The sequence below is a fragment of the Camellia sinensis genome, chromosome 1 (assembly GCF_055761805.1).
Source record: "Camellia sinensis isolate YWXY chromosome 1, ASM5576180v1, whole genome shotgun sequence".
Lineage (NCBI taxonomy): Eukaryota > Viridiplantae > Streptophyta > Magnoliopsida > Ericales > Theaceae > Camellia > Camellia sinensis.
This window is the reverse complement of record NC_138961.1, coordinates 185017642-185034674: the sequence shown is the minus strand read 5'-3', so window position 1 is coordinate 185034674 and position 17033 is coordinate 185017642. Positions and strand designations below refer to the sequence as shown.

General features: G+C 34.6%; 1 protein-coding gene across 1 annotated transcript; it reads left to right on the top strand.

Annotated features, from left to right (window-relative positions):
• Positions 1 to 8157: 8157 nt before the first annotated feature.
• On the top strand, positions 8158 to 10252 carry NAC102 (NAC domain containing protein 102). The gene is made up of 3 exons (XM_028236229.2): positions 8158 to 8599; positions 8805 to 9079; positions 9310 to 10252. Exons 1-3 carry the CDS (start codon positions 8431 to 8433, stop codon positions 9769 to 9771), a joined length of 906 nt encoding a protein of 301 aa, XP_028092030.2. The 5' UTR covers positions 8158 to 8430; the 3' UTR covers positions 9772 to 10252.
• Positions 10253 to 17033: the final 6781 nt, after the last annotated feature.

The window sequence follows — 17033 nt, the reverse complement described above, 5'->3', positions numbered from 1 at the left end:
TCGGGCTGCGGTCGGGCTTCGGGCCGTCCACGGACTGCGGGCCAATTTTACACTCTTATCAATGTGAATGTTAACATGTCAATGTGAATATTCACATTGTCAACAGGCCGGGCCGGGCCCGCTCTGGGCAGCGGGCGGGCTTTTGGCCATCCATGGGCCGCGGGCCAATTTTATACTCTTATCAATGTGAATGTTAACATATCAATGTGAATATTCACATTGTCAACGGGCCGGACTGCGCCCGCCCCGGGCTGCCCATGGGCCGCGGGCGGGTTTCGCTCCACCACGGGACGGGGGCCAATTTTACACTCCTATTAATGTGAATGTTAACATGTCAATGTGAATATTCACATTGTCAATGTGAACATTCACATTGTCAACAGGCAGGGCCGGGCCCGCCCACGGCCTGTGGGCGGGTTTCGGGCAGCCATGAGGTGCGGGCTAATTTTACACTCCTATCAATGTGAATGTTAACATGTCAATGTGAATATTCACATTGTCAACGGGCCGGGCCGGGCCCGCCCCGAGCCGCGGGCGGGCTTTTGGCCGCCCATGGGCCGCGGCCCAATTTTATACTCTTATCAATGTGAATGTTAACGTGTCAATGTGAACATTCACATTGTCAATGGGCCGGAATGGGCCCGCCCCGGGCCGCATATGGGCCGCGGGCAAGTTTCGCGCCGTCACGGGACGGGGGCCAATTTTACACTCCTATTAATGTGAATGTTAACATGTCAATGTGAATATTCACATTGTCAACGGGCCGGGCCTGGTCGGGCCCGCCCTGGGCTACTGTTCAGTTTTATACTCTTATCAATGTGAATGTTAACATGTCAATATGAACATTCACATTGTCAACAGGCAAGGCCGGGCCGTGGGCAGGTTTTGGGCAGCCACGAGGCGCGGGCTAATTTTATACTCCTATCAATGTGAATGTTAACATGTCAATGTGAATATTCACATTGTCAACGGGCCGGGTCGGGCCCGTCCCGGGCCTCGAGCGGGTTTTTGGCCGCCCATGGGCCACGACCCAATTTTATGCTCTTATCAATGTGAATGTTAACATGTCAATGTGAATATTCACATTGTCAACGGGCCGGACCGGGACCGCCCCGGGCCGGCTATGGGTCGCGGGCGGGTTTCGCGCCGCCACGGAACGGGGGTCAATTTTACACTTCTATTAATGTGAATGTTAATATGTCAATATGAATATTCACATTGTCAACGGGCGGAGCCCGCCCCGGCTCGCGGCCGGGTTTCGGACCGCCCACGGGCCAATTTTACATTCCTACCAATGTGAATTTTAAAATATGAATGTTCACATCATTAAATTGCTAATCGTTCAAAAAATATTTATAAGGGTATCAAAATTAAATATAAGGGTATAAGTGTCCAAGAAAATAGTGTAAATTAAGAAAATGGACTTTATGGAATAAAACTATACATACATGGGACTAAATGGGTTAAAAAATTCTTTCATAAACTTCTTGGGTTAAAACACTTCTAAATTAAACTTATCAATAAAAATCCCATATATATATATATATATATATGTGGAGAGAGAGAGAGAGTCACTACCCCAGTTGGATATAAAAGAATATAAAAGGAATAAGATCCTACGGGGCATAATCCCATGAAAGGCTTTTGGCCTGGTCATAAGATCCTGGTCTAATTAGGACCCACAAAAAAAGAGTGTTTGGTATTTGGATTGGTTCAGACAAGTAATCCCTACCCAGGTTAAGTTTGTGCAATCACCATGTTCCTCCCAACACCCATCCTTATCCATGCATGCACACATATGTGTATATATACATATGAAGAGGTCACTCAGCACGTCATATCTCCAAATGACAAAAAACATCATCCGACTCGTCACATATATAATTGCATGCCCCATTGATCAAAGATATCTTGCTATTAATTCACTACTTTTTTTTTTTTCCTTTTTTTCTTTCTAAATTAGGAGGAGGTCAACAAGGACTTAACCTAACCTTGAGTTTTGTAGACTAGAATTCCCAACTACACTTTCATTTTTATGCTCTCTCTCTCTCTCTTCTTTGACCCGGATTAAATTTAATATTTATCTAGGCCAGAGCTCATCTAGTGACTATTTCTTTTTTTTTCTTTCTTTTTTTTTTTTAAAAAAGAAAGATTAATTACTCTTTCAATATTTTGGTAAATGGAAGTTTCCAAAGTACTATAGATGATTAATTAATTAATGGGTTAATCTTCAAGTTAACCAAAGGCTACCTAGTAACACATCAAAATAGTTGGCTCTAGCTTAATAAACATCTAAAACACATCTTTAAAAGAGTTGGGTGTTTTTTATTTTATTTTATTTTATTTATTTTTGTAAAGTTTATTTTGAGAGTTTTAAGTGAAAAAAAAAAAAATGAAAAACTAAAATGTGGAACCAAATTTTTTTTTTTTTTCAAATTTAGTTACTTCAACAGTGATTTTAAATTTTACGCTAAATAAGTTGCACAGTAAGAGAACCAAATATCTAACTTTTTGAAGTACAACTGCTTAAGTTTGTGATTTTGTTTGTGAGTTTACCATAAAAAAAGGCAGGGTATACTTGTGGCCTCTGTAATTTACCTCATCTTGTGCCAATGTAATCTTTGTAATTTTAATTGTATTAATTTTTATATCATATCAATTTAATTCAATTGATAATATCCGTTAAGAAATTAGTTCAATATCAATTGGACTTGTATAAAATTTAAGGGTTTAATTGATACAAATACTAAATTAATACAAAAGACAAATTATGTGTAGAACCAAACACAGCCTTATTCATACCAAGTGCAGATGATCTCAGACAAATTGAATTCAAACCAACACATTTCCTTATGTAACTAAGTCTTTTAAAATAAATAAATAAATAATTGCTCTACAAAATTTTATACGTTGGGGTTTAAACAAGTTCAAACGATAAGAAACAACTGGATGCATGTATGTTCATATATATATATATATATATAAGTTTGCTGAGATCAGCAATACGTAGTTGACAACACCTGAGAGCTTAAGTTTCTATTAATTATTGGGAATCTTGATTAATTAACTATAGTTATTTTCTCAATATTGTAATGGGATCAAGATTCTCAACCCTTTTTTTTTTTTTTCTCTGTTTTTGTTACGATAATTTAACAATATAGGTTTAAATTAAAGCTGTTTAAGATGTGTAGTTTTAAATGGAACAATAATATTTCGATTTTTTGTTTTTTTTTGCTTTAATTTTCAAACTTAGACCATTGAATTATGTCCTTGTTGTAAGAATTTGAGCAATTCTAGAGGAAAAGAGAGATATGAACAACACTAAAAATAAGCAAAATCGTTGATAGGTCAAAATTTTGTGATGGATGGTGGTTAGGATATTTGATGAGGGTGTAGGTAATTTGGTATGATTAAGGTAGAAGTTGAGACTAAAATTATTAATGAAGATTGACAAATGGTTAGAATTTGTATTAAGTTAGAAGATTAAGATTTAAATTGAAAAAAATTAAAAAAAGTTATTTTGTTATAAGGTCAGACACTACCTCTCCAATAGTCTACATCGAAGCGTATCCCATTTATTCAGTTTTAGGCAACTGAACACTGAGTCAAGAGCCTCTCCTTGCAAGCCTGTGCTTGCGTCCGTCCTTGCAGGCTTTCGGGTCTACTTTTAGGTCCAATTTTAATAATTCGAACCATTAATATTTTATGATTTATTCAGTATATCATACCTGTAAAAAATCAAGTTGATCGGATATCAGAAAGTATGTGTTTGAAAAATTGAACTAAACACTATTTTTTAAAAAATTTAATAAACAGTTTTCCGAACACATGCTTTCTAATATCCGATCAACTTGATTTTTTACAGGTATGATATACTGAATAAATCATAAAATATGAACGGTTCGAATTATCAAAATTGGGCCTAAAAGTAGACCCGAAAGCCTGCAAGGACGGACGCAAGCACAGGAGCTGCAATGAGAGGATCCTCACTCCTGAACACTACCTTCTATATGTGGGTAGTTATATGAACAAAGGTGAGGGAGGCTATAAAGGCTAGGAAAGGGCTAAGGTGGTTGGGAAGGGGTTGGTGGTGGTGGTGAAATGGAGGTGGACAATGGTGAGAGTGTTTGTATTTTTTGACAAGGTAAGGAAGAAGAAAGTGAATTTACGGAGAAAGTACGAGTCCCAAAATATGGAGTCCTTGTTAGTAATTTCAGTCAAAAGTAAAATTGTACTAAAAAGTAATGAAAATATGGGATTCATTATAGCCACTTCTGATTGCCATAACTTCCACCTCTCGTATCCCTAAAAACCATAGCTCTACTACCTCTCCCACCCTAAAGATCCTAGCCACTACCTTCTCTCGCCTTAAAAACCCTAGTCACTACCTTCTCATGTCCCTAAAAACTTAACGACAACAATGCCATTGACCTTTTCAACGCTGTATATAGGGGTGTAAAAATGGCTTACGACTCGGGCGCAACCCAGGACCCTAGGCTTGGGCTGTCATATTGAAACCCGACCCTGTCTATCAGTCTGCTCAAGGCCCACTCAAAGCTTGGCCCGAGACTCGGCCCGCCCGAGGCCCAATGTTATTTTTTGTGGAAAAAAATAAAATTTTGGTGAAAAAAATAGAAAAAAATGTTCAAAGCCTGGTCCAAGCTCGAGCCCAAACCCAAGCCTGGCAACTCGGCCCTGCTCGAATTTTGGCGGGAGCCCACGCGGCCTGACATAGGCCAACTCGAGCCTGGGCTGGACCAAATTTACACCCCTAGCTATATAATAAATTAAAGTAAATGAGAATTTTCAAAATTAAAGTATTTGAATTTTTTTTATATATTATCATTTTTTTATCACCATTTTATATTACTTTTTACATAAATTTTTGGGTAAATTACAAATGCACTCCGAAGGTTTGCTTAAAGTACAGATTGTTCCCTGTGTTTTAAAAAATTACAAATATCCCATTGTTAGAATTTTTTTATTTAAGAAAATTAACTAAAAAAATGAAATTCATAATTGCTATCCTATATAATAATAAAATTGCCTAAATTATTAATTGAAACATATTTCTAACATCATTAAAAACTGTTAATTGACTTCATAATTTATTAATAAAATAAGCGATTTGTTATAAAATTAAAAATCTCAGAAGATGAAATGTAATTTTTAGAATCACAAGGGGTGAATCGTATTTTAATCAAACCTGAGGGGGTGTATTTTTAATTTACCCTTAAATATTTACTATTAGTTCTCTTATTTGACAATAATTATTAAGTAATTAATAAAAATAAATAATACTTTATCATGTATTCCAATGATATAAAAGGTTGAAAAAACAAATGATATATAGAAGTTCTTAACTAATTTGTACTTATATTCTTTCATTTATTTTTAAAAAAATGCAGGAATAATTTTTTAGAATTGTTTTTAAGATCTCTGCTATTAAATTTTATTAGATAAATGACATATAATATTTTTATAATAGTTAAGGTCCCTCAAAATTTTTGTAGAAAAAATTCGACTAAGAAAAATTTTGCTCAACTCAAAGAAATTATGACTTCGACACAGAGAAATTTTAATTTTTACAGAGAAATTTTATCGAGGAATCTTAGTTAATAAAAAAAAAAACATCTTCGATCTTTCCTATTATACAAAGTTGGAAAGAGATATTTTACTAATTTTTTCAATTTTTTATGGACTTTTAATTTTACTTTGAACTCTGACATATGTATTTTCAACTAAAATTCAATTTATATCTTTTTATACGTTTTAGGCCTATTTTGCAAGTAGTTGAAATAGTGTAAAAGTAAATATAAAAAAATATAAAAAATTCATTATAAAAAATCAACTCTATTATATGTTTTTGGTACGTTTTTTTATTATAAAATATTAAAAAGTAATTAAAATAGTTTCTTCTCAAAACAATTTTTTTAGTTTTTTTTTTTAAAATTTAACAATAAAAGTGTATTCAGGCCAGTTTACGCACACCTTGATTAATTCTCTTATTGATCCGATCAAAGACAGACCATCCATGTCAGAACCAAAGAATTCAAGAAAAAATTTAATCACAATTTGACCCTAAGAATTAAATCATGAACAATTATATAAGTGGCATATTCACTAACCAAACCACACAAGACAACCCTCAAAAGGTTCAATTTCTTAGTTTTGGCTTTTGAATTTTTTACTGAAAGTTCAAGTTAAAAAATAAAAAAGAAAAAAAAAATTTAAACCCCCAGAACACGTAAAAATAATGGAATCCACGGGGATGACACTTCCAGTTAACCAAGCATATTCTCGGTGAATGCCAGGTAAGCAGGATATATGACGTCAGCCACACGTTGATGCAAATCGGCTGACGTGTAATTCAAATCCATCGTTGAAATTTTTTTCAATCCTCTGCTATGTCTCGTTGGTGTTGCCCCTACTCTCAGTACTCAAAAACCAATTCCATGACATTTAAATGACCAAAATAACCATAGTAAGGTAACATGTCAATATATGGTTCATTTGAGAAATTAATTATTTTAGTTAACTTTTTTAATTTTTTTAACCATTTAAAAAAAATCGTGTTTAAAAAATTGATTGATTTTTTTAAATTTGATAGTTGTGAAAAAAAAAAATAATTATAATTTGAGTATAATATTTTATTTTATTAAATGTTTTAACTCATTTTATTATTATTGATTATTTTAATATAAAAAATATTGCCAAAGAGGGCCATATTAGTGGAGACTTGTATGATAAATTTATGGTATCGAGAGCAGCAGAAGAACGTGGTGAAGACGCCGACTTGGAAGCTGGGAGAGCAGAGGAGTCAACGATGGGCAGAGACGAAAACCGTTGGATCACAGCCGACTTTAATTTGTGTCCAACTAGGTGACGCAAGCAATGACAAAATCATCTACAAGGGGGTTGGACACCCACACGTGTCCCACCATCATTTGACCCTGGATTGGTATGGACGAGGCTGCGGTCAGTCCCTCCTCCCCAAGTAATCTCTTTTTTTTTATGGATTCGTTTGGGAATATGCCAAAAAAAAATAAAAAATTAACTTTTAATTATTTTTTTCAAAATACTCTTATGTCACATATCACATTTTTCTGAATTTAAATCCTACAAAAAGAGGTTTTTTTTATTGAAATTTAATTTTATAAAAATTAATAATACTCAATTAGTTAAAAATGCATTTCAAAAAAATTAGTCTGTTCTTTTATTTTTTTTATATGTAATTTCGTAAAATTTCTAAAAAAAATTAATTTTCAAACGAACCAACTGATAGTCACTTAGAAAAATCTCAATTATACAAAAAATTATTGTAAAATAATTCTAGAAATTCACTTTAAAAAAATTCAGACACTGTTTTTCTATTATTTTTTAAAATTATTTTATGTGTTAATATTGAATTAGTAACAAGAATCGAATAAGCATTAAATTAAAAATAAATATCATATCAATGAGATAGAACATAATTTATAAATTTATGAGAATTTTTGTAAGTGCAAATTTTCACTCTAAAAAAATTTCTTGACCATTTATAATTTTTTGTTCTCTCCACTCGGATCAGTATAATATTGGCAGATTTAATGATAAAAAGAATATAATTATCATAATACAATATTGTTCCCTCAATTGAACCTATCATCAGTCCCAAACAAAAATGTTAGGAGTTTTATGAATTCTAAACTATTGATACTGGTTAAAGTTTTATTCTTTACTATTTTATCTAAATAAAAATTATCACTTGGTTTTGAATTATCAAATGATTATATAAATTTGACTAATAATATTTTGTGATTCGCCCATTTTTTTAATTATAAAAATATATAATTTTATTATTAGATGAGCAAACAACTAATATATTGTTTTGATAAAAGAACGAAAATTTAAAATTACTAAATTTTCTATATTGAAAATTACTTATTTCTTATTTTAATATATTTTAATTATTAAATTATAGCTAAAAAATGTACATGTTTAATAATTAAAAATATATTTTAGTAAAATTTAAACTCAACAATTATTTAATATATGTAAAACAAAAATTACTTATACATTTCAAAATTAGTAAATACCAATACTCGTAAGTGAGTAAAATAAATAATAATAAAAAAAAAAGTTAGTAAAAAAACCCTTTCTCTCTCAAAGTCTCTCACTCTCTCTCTTTCAAGGCCTAAAGCACGTTTTCAAAATAGTAATACGACCCCATTTAGTAATACGTCCCCTGTTGTTATCCACGTGTCAATATACTAGTCTTATGTATATATCTTTTATTGTGTGAGACCCCTATATAATGCAACCCCATCGATTATTCTCCATGTTTCAGACTCAATCCAGAACAAGAACATAGAGAGAGAGAGAGAGAGAGAGAGAGAGAAGAGAAGAAAAATTTTCCGAGAAGTTAGAGAGAAAAAAGGGTTGGTGTGAATGACGAGCAGTAGCAGTCAGTTGGAGTTACCTCCTGGATTCAGATTCCATCCGACGGATGAGGAGCTCGTGATGCACTACCTGTGCCGTAAATGCGCAGCTCAGCCGATTTCTGTCCCGATCATCGCCGAGATCGATCTCTACAAGTTCGATCCATGGCAACTTCCAGGTACTTCAAATTATTATTATTATTTTTTTAATTCAACCATCAAATCTTAGGTTTCAAAAACAGAATTGGACTCAATTTTGGGACAAATCTTCTCAATCAGTAGAATTTGATTTCATTTCAATAATTGTGCAGAAAAATTTGGGGAAAATCTTCTCAATCAGCTAATTTTGATTTCAATTTGTTAATAATTTGCTTAATTGTGCAGGAATGGCGATGTATGGTGAAAAGGAGTGGTATTTTTTCTCTCCGAGAGATCGGAAGTATCCGAACGGTTCGAGGCCCAACAGGGCGGCGGGGACGGGGTACTGGAAGGCGACCGGAGCCGATAAGCCAATAGGGCGGCCGAAGGCGGCGGGAATCAAGAAGGCTCTGGTTTTTTACGCCGGAAAAGCACCCAAAGGGGTGAAGACCAATTGGATTATGCATGAATATCGGTTAGCCAATGTGGATAGGTCCGCCGGCAAGAAAAACAATTTAAGGGTAATTGTCTAATTCTCCCCCAATTTTTTTATTTATTATTTTTTCGAATCTTAATAATTCCCCCTCTTAAAACTGTAACAAAATTTTATTTTTGCCCAAGATGGGGCTATTTATGTGAAATTTTACAATTATTATCATCAATGGATTAGTTATCATTAAAGGAAAAGTATAATTATAAAGCATATTTATGACATTACTCTGATCGATATATACCTATTTTGCCATTGCAGCTTGATGATTGGGTGTTATGTCGAATATACAACAAGAAGGGTGCTATTGAGAAGCATTTAAATTCGACAGGTCCAAAGCCAACTCAATATTTAGAAATTGAAGAGAGAAAACCCGAAATTTTATCGGGATACGAGGCCATCTCAATGCCGCCGCCGCGGCCACCACCATCACAACCACTAATGTCTAATGACTTGCTGCATTTTGAGACATCGGATTCGGTGCCGAGGTTGCATACGGACTCGAGTGGCTCCGAGCATGCGGGGTCACCCGACTTCATGTGTGACAAAGAAGTGCAGAGCGAGCCGAGATGGAATAATGACTTGGAAAATGCCCTCGATTTTCAGTTTAATTACATGGATGCCTTCCTAGATGACTCTTTTGCCTCTCAAATGCAGGAGTTTCAGCAGGACCAGCTCTCCCCATTGCAGGACATGTTCATGTTCATGCCGAAGCCATTCTAGCCGTCCAATTAAAAAAAAAAAAAAAAAAAACACCCAATTTAGTCCGTCCGTCCGTCCGTCCGATGAAAATCCTAATTGTAGGCCCAAAAACATTTTTATCACTTAAATCATATATGAAATATTCATACATGCATACATCCCATCCTGCACACGTGTGGGTGACATTTTTAGTCTTTAGGAGCTTCGCATTTTGTCAATATAAATGGGCTTTGGTGACGACGACAACAATGGGGCAGAGATTCGGTGCAATTGGTTCCACTGTAGTAGTAGCGATATTTTGGGCTTCCATCAACTGATCATGTGGTTGAGGATAGCTTGGGAAGATCAAATGGCAGATGATAGGATTATAGATAGTCCATATGTTAATATATCTTGTTGTAAGGCATGTAGGTCATTATTCATTCTTATAATTCTTGGATTGTGTAGGAAATTTAATTCTTTTCCCACTATACATATATATGATATAAAATGCATTTTCAAAGATGAAGAGTGAGAAAGTCTGTTGGATGTTGATGGGGGGATGCACTTGCACATGGCAAACGATACCAAAGTCATTGTATTCAAATGTTTGACATTAAAAATGTGTTTTTATATGGTGATGACGGTGAAGAAAATGACACAACTACCTTGAGACAATTTAAGGATGAGTTGTAAATAAAAATAAGCATATTCTAAAATAAATACCAGGGCCATCCATTAGTAACAAACGACAGCACACTTTACAAGTGGGTTTTGCTTTGTTGCAAAACACAATAATAATGTTCCTTTGTTTGAACAAGTGGAAAAATCTACCAAGAGGGAAAAAGTGAAAAACATGGCTCCACCTCGACTCGGTGCTTGTCTGGTGCAAATTGAAAAGTGGTGGAAACGGGGTAAGAATTTGCAATTCAGTGGAGGCTTCATAGAAATTAAAATACTAATGAAAAAAAAAAAAAACCAAAAAAAAACACAAAATCATAAAAAATTAGTAGGAGGTGAAGAAAAAGAAGATCTCTTTTAGTCTATTCTAAAAATAAAATAAAAAAAAGAAGAGAAAATATCATTTTGTTCCTTAAATCTTTACGCGTTTGTCAATTTGACTCTTAGATTTCGATAAATATCAATTTTACATTTAAATTTTTTAAATTTTGATCAATTTGTCCCATGCCGTCACATTTTGTCTACAATTAGACGGAATGTGCTGACGTTGCACTAAAATTTATTTGGAATTTCATTTTATCCCTTAAACTATACCTTAAAAATCAATTTGCCTCCTAAATATAAAAAAAAAAAATTAAATTTAAATATTTAATAAATAGTTTTTTATCACAACAATGAAAAAAATCAAATTTTAAATAATATATGCTTTGCAAATATATATATATATATATATATATATAAATTGTTATTTAGAATTATCTTGAGACTATGAAGCATAGGTATTTCAATAAACATGTCATACTCGTACCGGATATTTACCGAATCTTGAAATTTTTTTCCCATTCAATTTTGAAATTACTATTAGTTGATCAATTCTATTCAAATTAATTTGGATAATAAACTAGTTAGAATTACGTGTGCATACACATAGAGTAGCCAAGAAATTTTTGGTTTAATAAGTTTCTCCATAATTGAATCAAGATAATTTGAGACCTATTAAGTATAGGGACGGGTACGAGTATTAGTATTGGTACGATATGGGTATGTCGACACGGTAAAATCTTAAAAAAAAAGAAGAAGAAAAGGTATGAGTATGGCTTAATACGTTTGCAAAAAAATATTTGTTTTTGATTTGAAATAATACAAAAATTGGTTAAATGGTTTAATTTGTTAAATCCGACATACAATTAACATTTAATCCCATTTAATCCCAAAAGTACATGTATAAGATAAACTAAAATTAAATATTATTATATTAAATAACCTACAAACCATAATTTAATTTTAAAACCATGCTATGCACAATACTAAAAATGAAAAACAAGTTTAATAAAATGAATTTTATCCTTGTAGTAGAAGAAAATATTGTTTCAACTGAGATACGACACATTTTAGGTATATACTAGATATGTTTAGATATGCCAAAAATTAAAAAGAAAAAATTTGAGTACGTGTTTTTTGTACTCGATACATATGTAGAAATACCATACGTTGGTAGGTACTTGGTAGCGGTGCAACTTGGGTGGCTCAACCAGAGCTCAGCCCGAGTTTTTTTAGAACTTGGACAAGATATTTTCAAATTTGGTATGGGTTTGGGCAAAAATTCTAAAGCCCGAATTAAATTTGGGCAGGCTTGGAAAAAATTATCAAACAACCCGAGTAACCTGAAACCCGAATTATACATATATAGATATATAAAAATATTAAATACACATAAATTATTAGTCATTACATGATATTAAAGTAATTTAGATTATAAATCATATTGAATATATATTATTATATATACAAATAATATAAAATCTTACTTTTTTTTTTACTCATAAATTGTAATGACTACTATGGTGGCATCTCTCTTACATTATATAAATTATTTGTTTTGATGGTATTAATAATTTTTTATAAATAAAAAAATGTAAATAGAGTCAAATTTTAATAATTTAATAATGTAGTTGCGAAAAAAAAAAAAAAACTGAAATTCATTTACAATTCAGGCAATTCGGGTTTAACTCGAGTTAGGTTTGGACAGGCAATCTCAGGTTACAATTCGTGCCTTGGTGGACCTGGGCAAGTCTCAGCACTAGGGGTGGGCGCGGGTTAGTTGCAGCCACGGAACTTTCAATCTGCCATCTGTCCTCTAGATTGGCGGATTGAAGAAAATCAATTCGCATCCGTCCGTCAATCCGGCGGATATGGATTGAGCGGATTGGCGGTTTGGCGGATGGATGCGAATCAGTTTGGCGGTTTAAAATTTTATAAATTTTCAACATAATTCAACTTGTGCACTTCCTCAAAAAAAAAAAAGAAAAAGAAAAAGAAAAGAAAGTATTACAGTCAATGACTTAAAAAAATATTACAATCATTGCATGCCTCATCCAAAGTAAGAAAGTTTGAAACTTTAGAATATTATAATCATTGCATACCTCATGCACATACTACAATCACAGCATGCCTCATCCAAATAAAGTATTACAATATGTGGTTTGTTAAAATATAAAAACAATTCAAACCACCAAAACCATGAACAGAGCAGTAGTAGAGATTGCATGTCTCTGTATTGTTACATCTATATTTGTTTTTGAAAACAAAAACCAACCAGCATATATCATATTTTCTATTTATTATTTTTAGAGATAGATTTAAAAACCAAAAAATATATTAAAGTTGAAAACTTTTTTTCAACAGAATATTTAAACTCTTTTTTAATTGAAAACACAAACAAAATATTTAAATAAACTGAAAACACAAAGTCTTATAAATTACTAGGGGTGCTCCCGGTTTGGTGGTTCGGTTGTGGCCAAAGGAATCTCAAATCCGTCATCTGTCCACCAGATTGGCAAATTCGAAAAAATCAATCCGCAATCGTCCACTCGTCATTACGCATCCGTCCAAAATGCGGTAGATCGGTTCGGTTCAGTTAGTTTTGAAGGATCGGTATATCCACTGCTCACCCCTACTCAGCACAACTTGGGTTAAACTTGGATAACCTTCCAACCTGACCGAACCCGCCCAAGTTGCACCTCTAATACTTGGTACGGGTACAACATATTTGTCGAATTATCCACTCTTTATAATCTCAAGATAATTTGTCAACACATTCCGTCCAATTGTAGACGAAATGTGACGGCAACTGCTAAATTGATCAAAATTTCGAAAGTTTAGGTGTAAATTGGATATTAATTGAAATTTGGGGATCAAATTGAAAAATATGTAAAAATTTGGAAGGCAAAATAATATTTCCTAAAAAAAAAAACCCTTGAAACTTACCATTTTCTCTATCATCTCTTGTCACTCTCATTATTTCCTTACTATCTGCGGTCCAAACCCCCCACACCCTTCTCTTACCCACTCATCCTTAACACTTCACTATTTCCTTATCCACCTCCATCGCACTCAGCTCATCCTCACCCCAATACAACATAGTAGAAAATCCAAATCCTAGCCACTAATATCCCCCAAAACCCTCTAGCCTCTATGTTGCTACCTCGCACCTCATCTCCCATGCTACTTATAATTTTGTAGGATGCAAGAGGTGTATGGTGGCAATGAGAAGGACTAGGGGTTTTTGAGTGGTATTAGTAATTAAGATTTGGGTCAACTGGGGTATTGAGTTAGGTAAGGATGGTCCAAGTGTGGTCGAGGTGGGTTGAGAACTGACTGGGTGATGAAAATAAGTAGGGAGCAGTGGTAATGTTTTAGAAATGAGTGGGGTTGACCGGAAATGGATGAAAGAAGGGTAAAGGAGTAGCAGGGTGGGTGGAGATGTGATTTATTTTACACTAACGCTTCGTAGCTCGAAATGCTCCGTCCCGAATGGCTCGAAAATTATAACACTCACTCTCTCCTTGACTCACTCTCTTTCCCCCTTTATTTTGTATCTCTCTTTCTCATTCTCTTTCTTAGAACCAACATTTTCTCCTCTCTGAACTCGCTCATCTCTCTCTTCTCTGTGTTGGGTGGGAAAGTCGGAGCAGATTTTGGCACCTCTTTTTTTTTTGTTCCTTTTTTTCCTTCATTCCTTTCTCTCTTCTTCCTCTTTTTCCTTCCTCTGTTTTTTTCCTTCTTTTTTCTTCTTCTTTCTAGACAGTTAAATGAGGCAAAACAAAAAAAACAATACAGAGAGAGAGATCAGAATTTTACACCAAACCCAAAACCAAAACCAAAACTACACCCACAACCACAAATCAAAATTGACATTGAAATCCAAATAAGACAAAATCAAACTGTTAGGTCCCTATGTTGTCAAATCCGGAGACAAAACAGTGTGTTGGTTCAAATGTAATTTTTTGTATTTTTGTTCTGTACGCTCGAGCGTATACTTGTGAGCTCGAGCGTAGTTTCGCAGGTCTCAGTAGTTCTTCAGGGCAAGCAACATATACTGGTGGATCTGATTTTACGCTCGAGCGGATTATCCTACGCTCGAGCGCATCTCAGTTTGTTTCGCACGCAGTTTTGGTCCGTCCGCTCGAGCGGGCTGTGGTGAGCTCGAGCGGAGATCGCGGTTCCAGATTCCTATTTAAAGCTGATAAGGGTGTTTTTGTGAGGGTGTTTTTTGGAGATCTAATCTAAACGAACTAGGGTTGTGTTTGGAGTTTTCTTTGGAGGTTTTTCATAGTTTTCCTTGATGTTCTTGAGAGAGTTCTGAACTTATATATTTAGATTCATACATCAAGGAGGTTGCTTCTTAAGTTTCAAGTGAGTTCCCTTCGGTGGATTCCGAAGATTGAAGCGTAGGATCCAAAAGGCGTTTGAGTCTACGCAGTCGTTAATTCGACAAGTGGAGTTGTGGTGTGGAATCAACTTCAGGATCAATTCCGTAACGAAGGTGTGGTGAAAAGAGTTACAGAAGATTCAGAGACAAATTGACTGAGTTGGGTAATTTGTATTGTATCTTTGTAATCTTTTTTGTTCTTCAGTAGTGGATTGATTGTGGCGTTTCGCCTGTGGTTTTTGATTACAATTGAAGGTTCTTCAATTGTGGTTTTTTCCACGTAAAAAATCGTTTGTGTCGATTTATTATTTATTCTCAAAAACAAACAAACTAAAATCACTCTCGTAAGTGTTTGATGATTTTAGGTTGAGGGTTTTGAATTAATTGGGTTTTGGAATATGTTTATCTTGATCTAATCACAAATCACGTAGATTTTCACAAACAAAAATTCAAACAAAATTAAACAAAAATTCAAACCTCCATGAAATAATTGATGCATGTACATATATATATATATATATATATAAATGTTGAAGACAAAGGTTTATACCTTTTTGGTTAATGATGGTTCTCTCTCTCTCTCTCTCTCTCTCTCTCTCTCTCTTTCCGAGAGGTTCCAACCAAAGGTGACAGCCATTGAGGAGGCTCAGAATGTTGATACCTTTAAGCTCGATCAATTGGTTGGAAATTTGCAGACTTATGAAGCCCACCAAATTTCTAAGAAAAAGCAAAAAGAAAATATGGCTTTCACGAGTGCCCATGAGACTGCAAAACCTCCGGAGACTGAATTTGATTTAGAGTCTGAGATGACGGCTATGCTTACAAAAAAGTTTAAAATTTTTTTGAAAAAGAAGCCGAATTTCAGAGCCCCTATTTCAAAAGATAAGAGTAATGACAAACCCAAAACTGTTCCACCAAAATTTGCTCAAACTACTGAAAAAAAGATTGTAAGGGGACCAGGGGTTAAGTGTTATGAGTGTCAAGGGTTTTGCCACATTGCCCTTGAATGCCCTTCAAAAAAGAATCGAAAGAAAGTCTACACTGTAACTTGGGATAATGAAAGCGGGTCGGAGCAAGAACCCGAAGAGCCTGAATCCGGTGAAGATGGGGATAGTGCTTTCATGGCGTTTTGGTCCACTTTCTCTCAAACTCTTCCAAAGCCTGCAGAGTTAGCTCTTGGTCAGAACCTGCATCATGCTCCTACCTTTGATGGGAGTAACTACCTGTTTTGGAAAATCAGAATGAGAACTTTTCTGAGAGCTGTTGATCCAGAAGGCTGGCAGGCCATTGAAGAAGATACAGACAGGGCTGACAATCCAAGCAATCAGAGAGCCCTGATGACTATTCGTGGGGCAATTTCTCCTGAAGAACAGCAACGGGTTGTTCATTGCACAAAGGCTAAAGAGGCATGGGAAATTTTGAGCCAATTCCATGAAAGAGAAAATTCGCCTTCACTACCATCCAGCAACCTTCCTGTCTTAGTTGCTAGACTGGATGAGGTCAAGGAGAATGAAGAGCAAAAAAAGGATGATGAAACATCTGAGGATAATGATGAGATCAATGGCGATGAACTATAACAAGCCTACGAAAAGCTGTACGAGGAATCTTTGAATTTGTCCAAACTCAACGACAATCTCTCTCTCAAGCTCAAGACATGTGAGAGTGAGAATGTCAGGCTGAAAGGAGAACTTGTAGCAGCAAAGCAGAATGTCGTCAAGATCTCGAGTGACAGGCAAGACTTATGTGGAAAATTACTATCCTGTGAAACTGAAAGGAATGAACTTCTGAAGGTGTATTCCACATATGAAGAAAAGCTTGAAAGTCTTGAGCTGTCACAAGCCAGATTGGAAGAGATAGTCTGTCAAAAGGATGAAGAGCTTCGGGTTGCTAGAGCCACTATTGCCATGTGGAA

Coding starts and splice junctions, on each gene's coding strand:
- NAC102 (XM_028236229.2), top strand. CDS start 8,431: ATGACGAGCAGTAGCAGTCAGTTGGAGTTACCTCCTGGATTCAGATTC. Junction 8,600..8,804: donor CGATCCATGGCAACTTCCAG/GTACTTCAAATT, acceptor TTAATTGTGCAG/GAATGGCGATGTATGGTGAA. Junction 9,080..9,309: donor GCAAGAAAAACAATTTAAGG/GTAATTGTCTAA, acceptor TTGCCATTGCAG/CTTGATGATTGGGTGTTATG.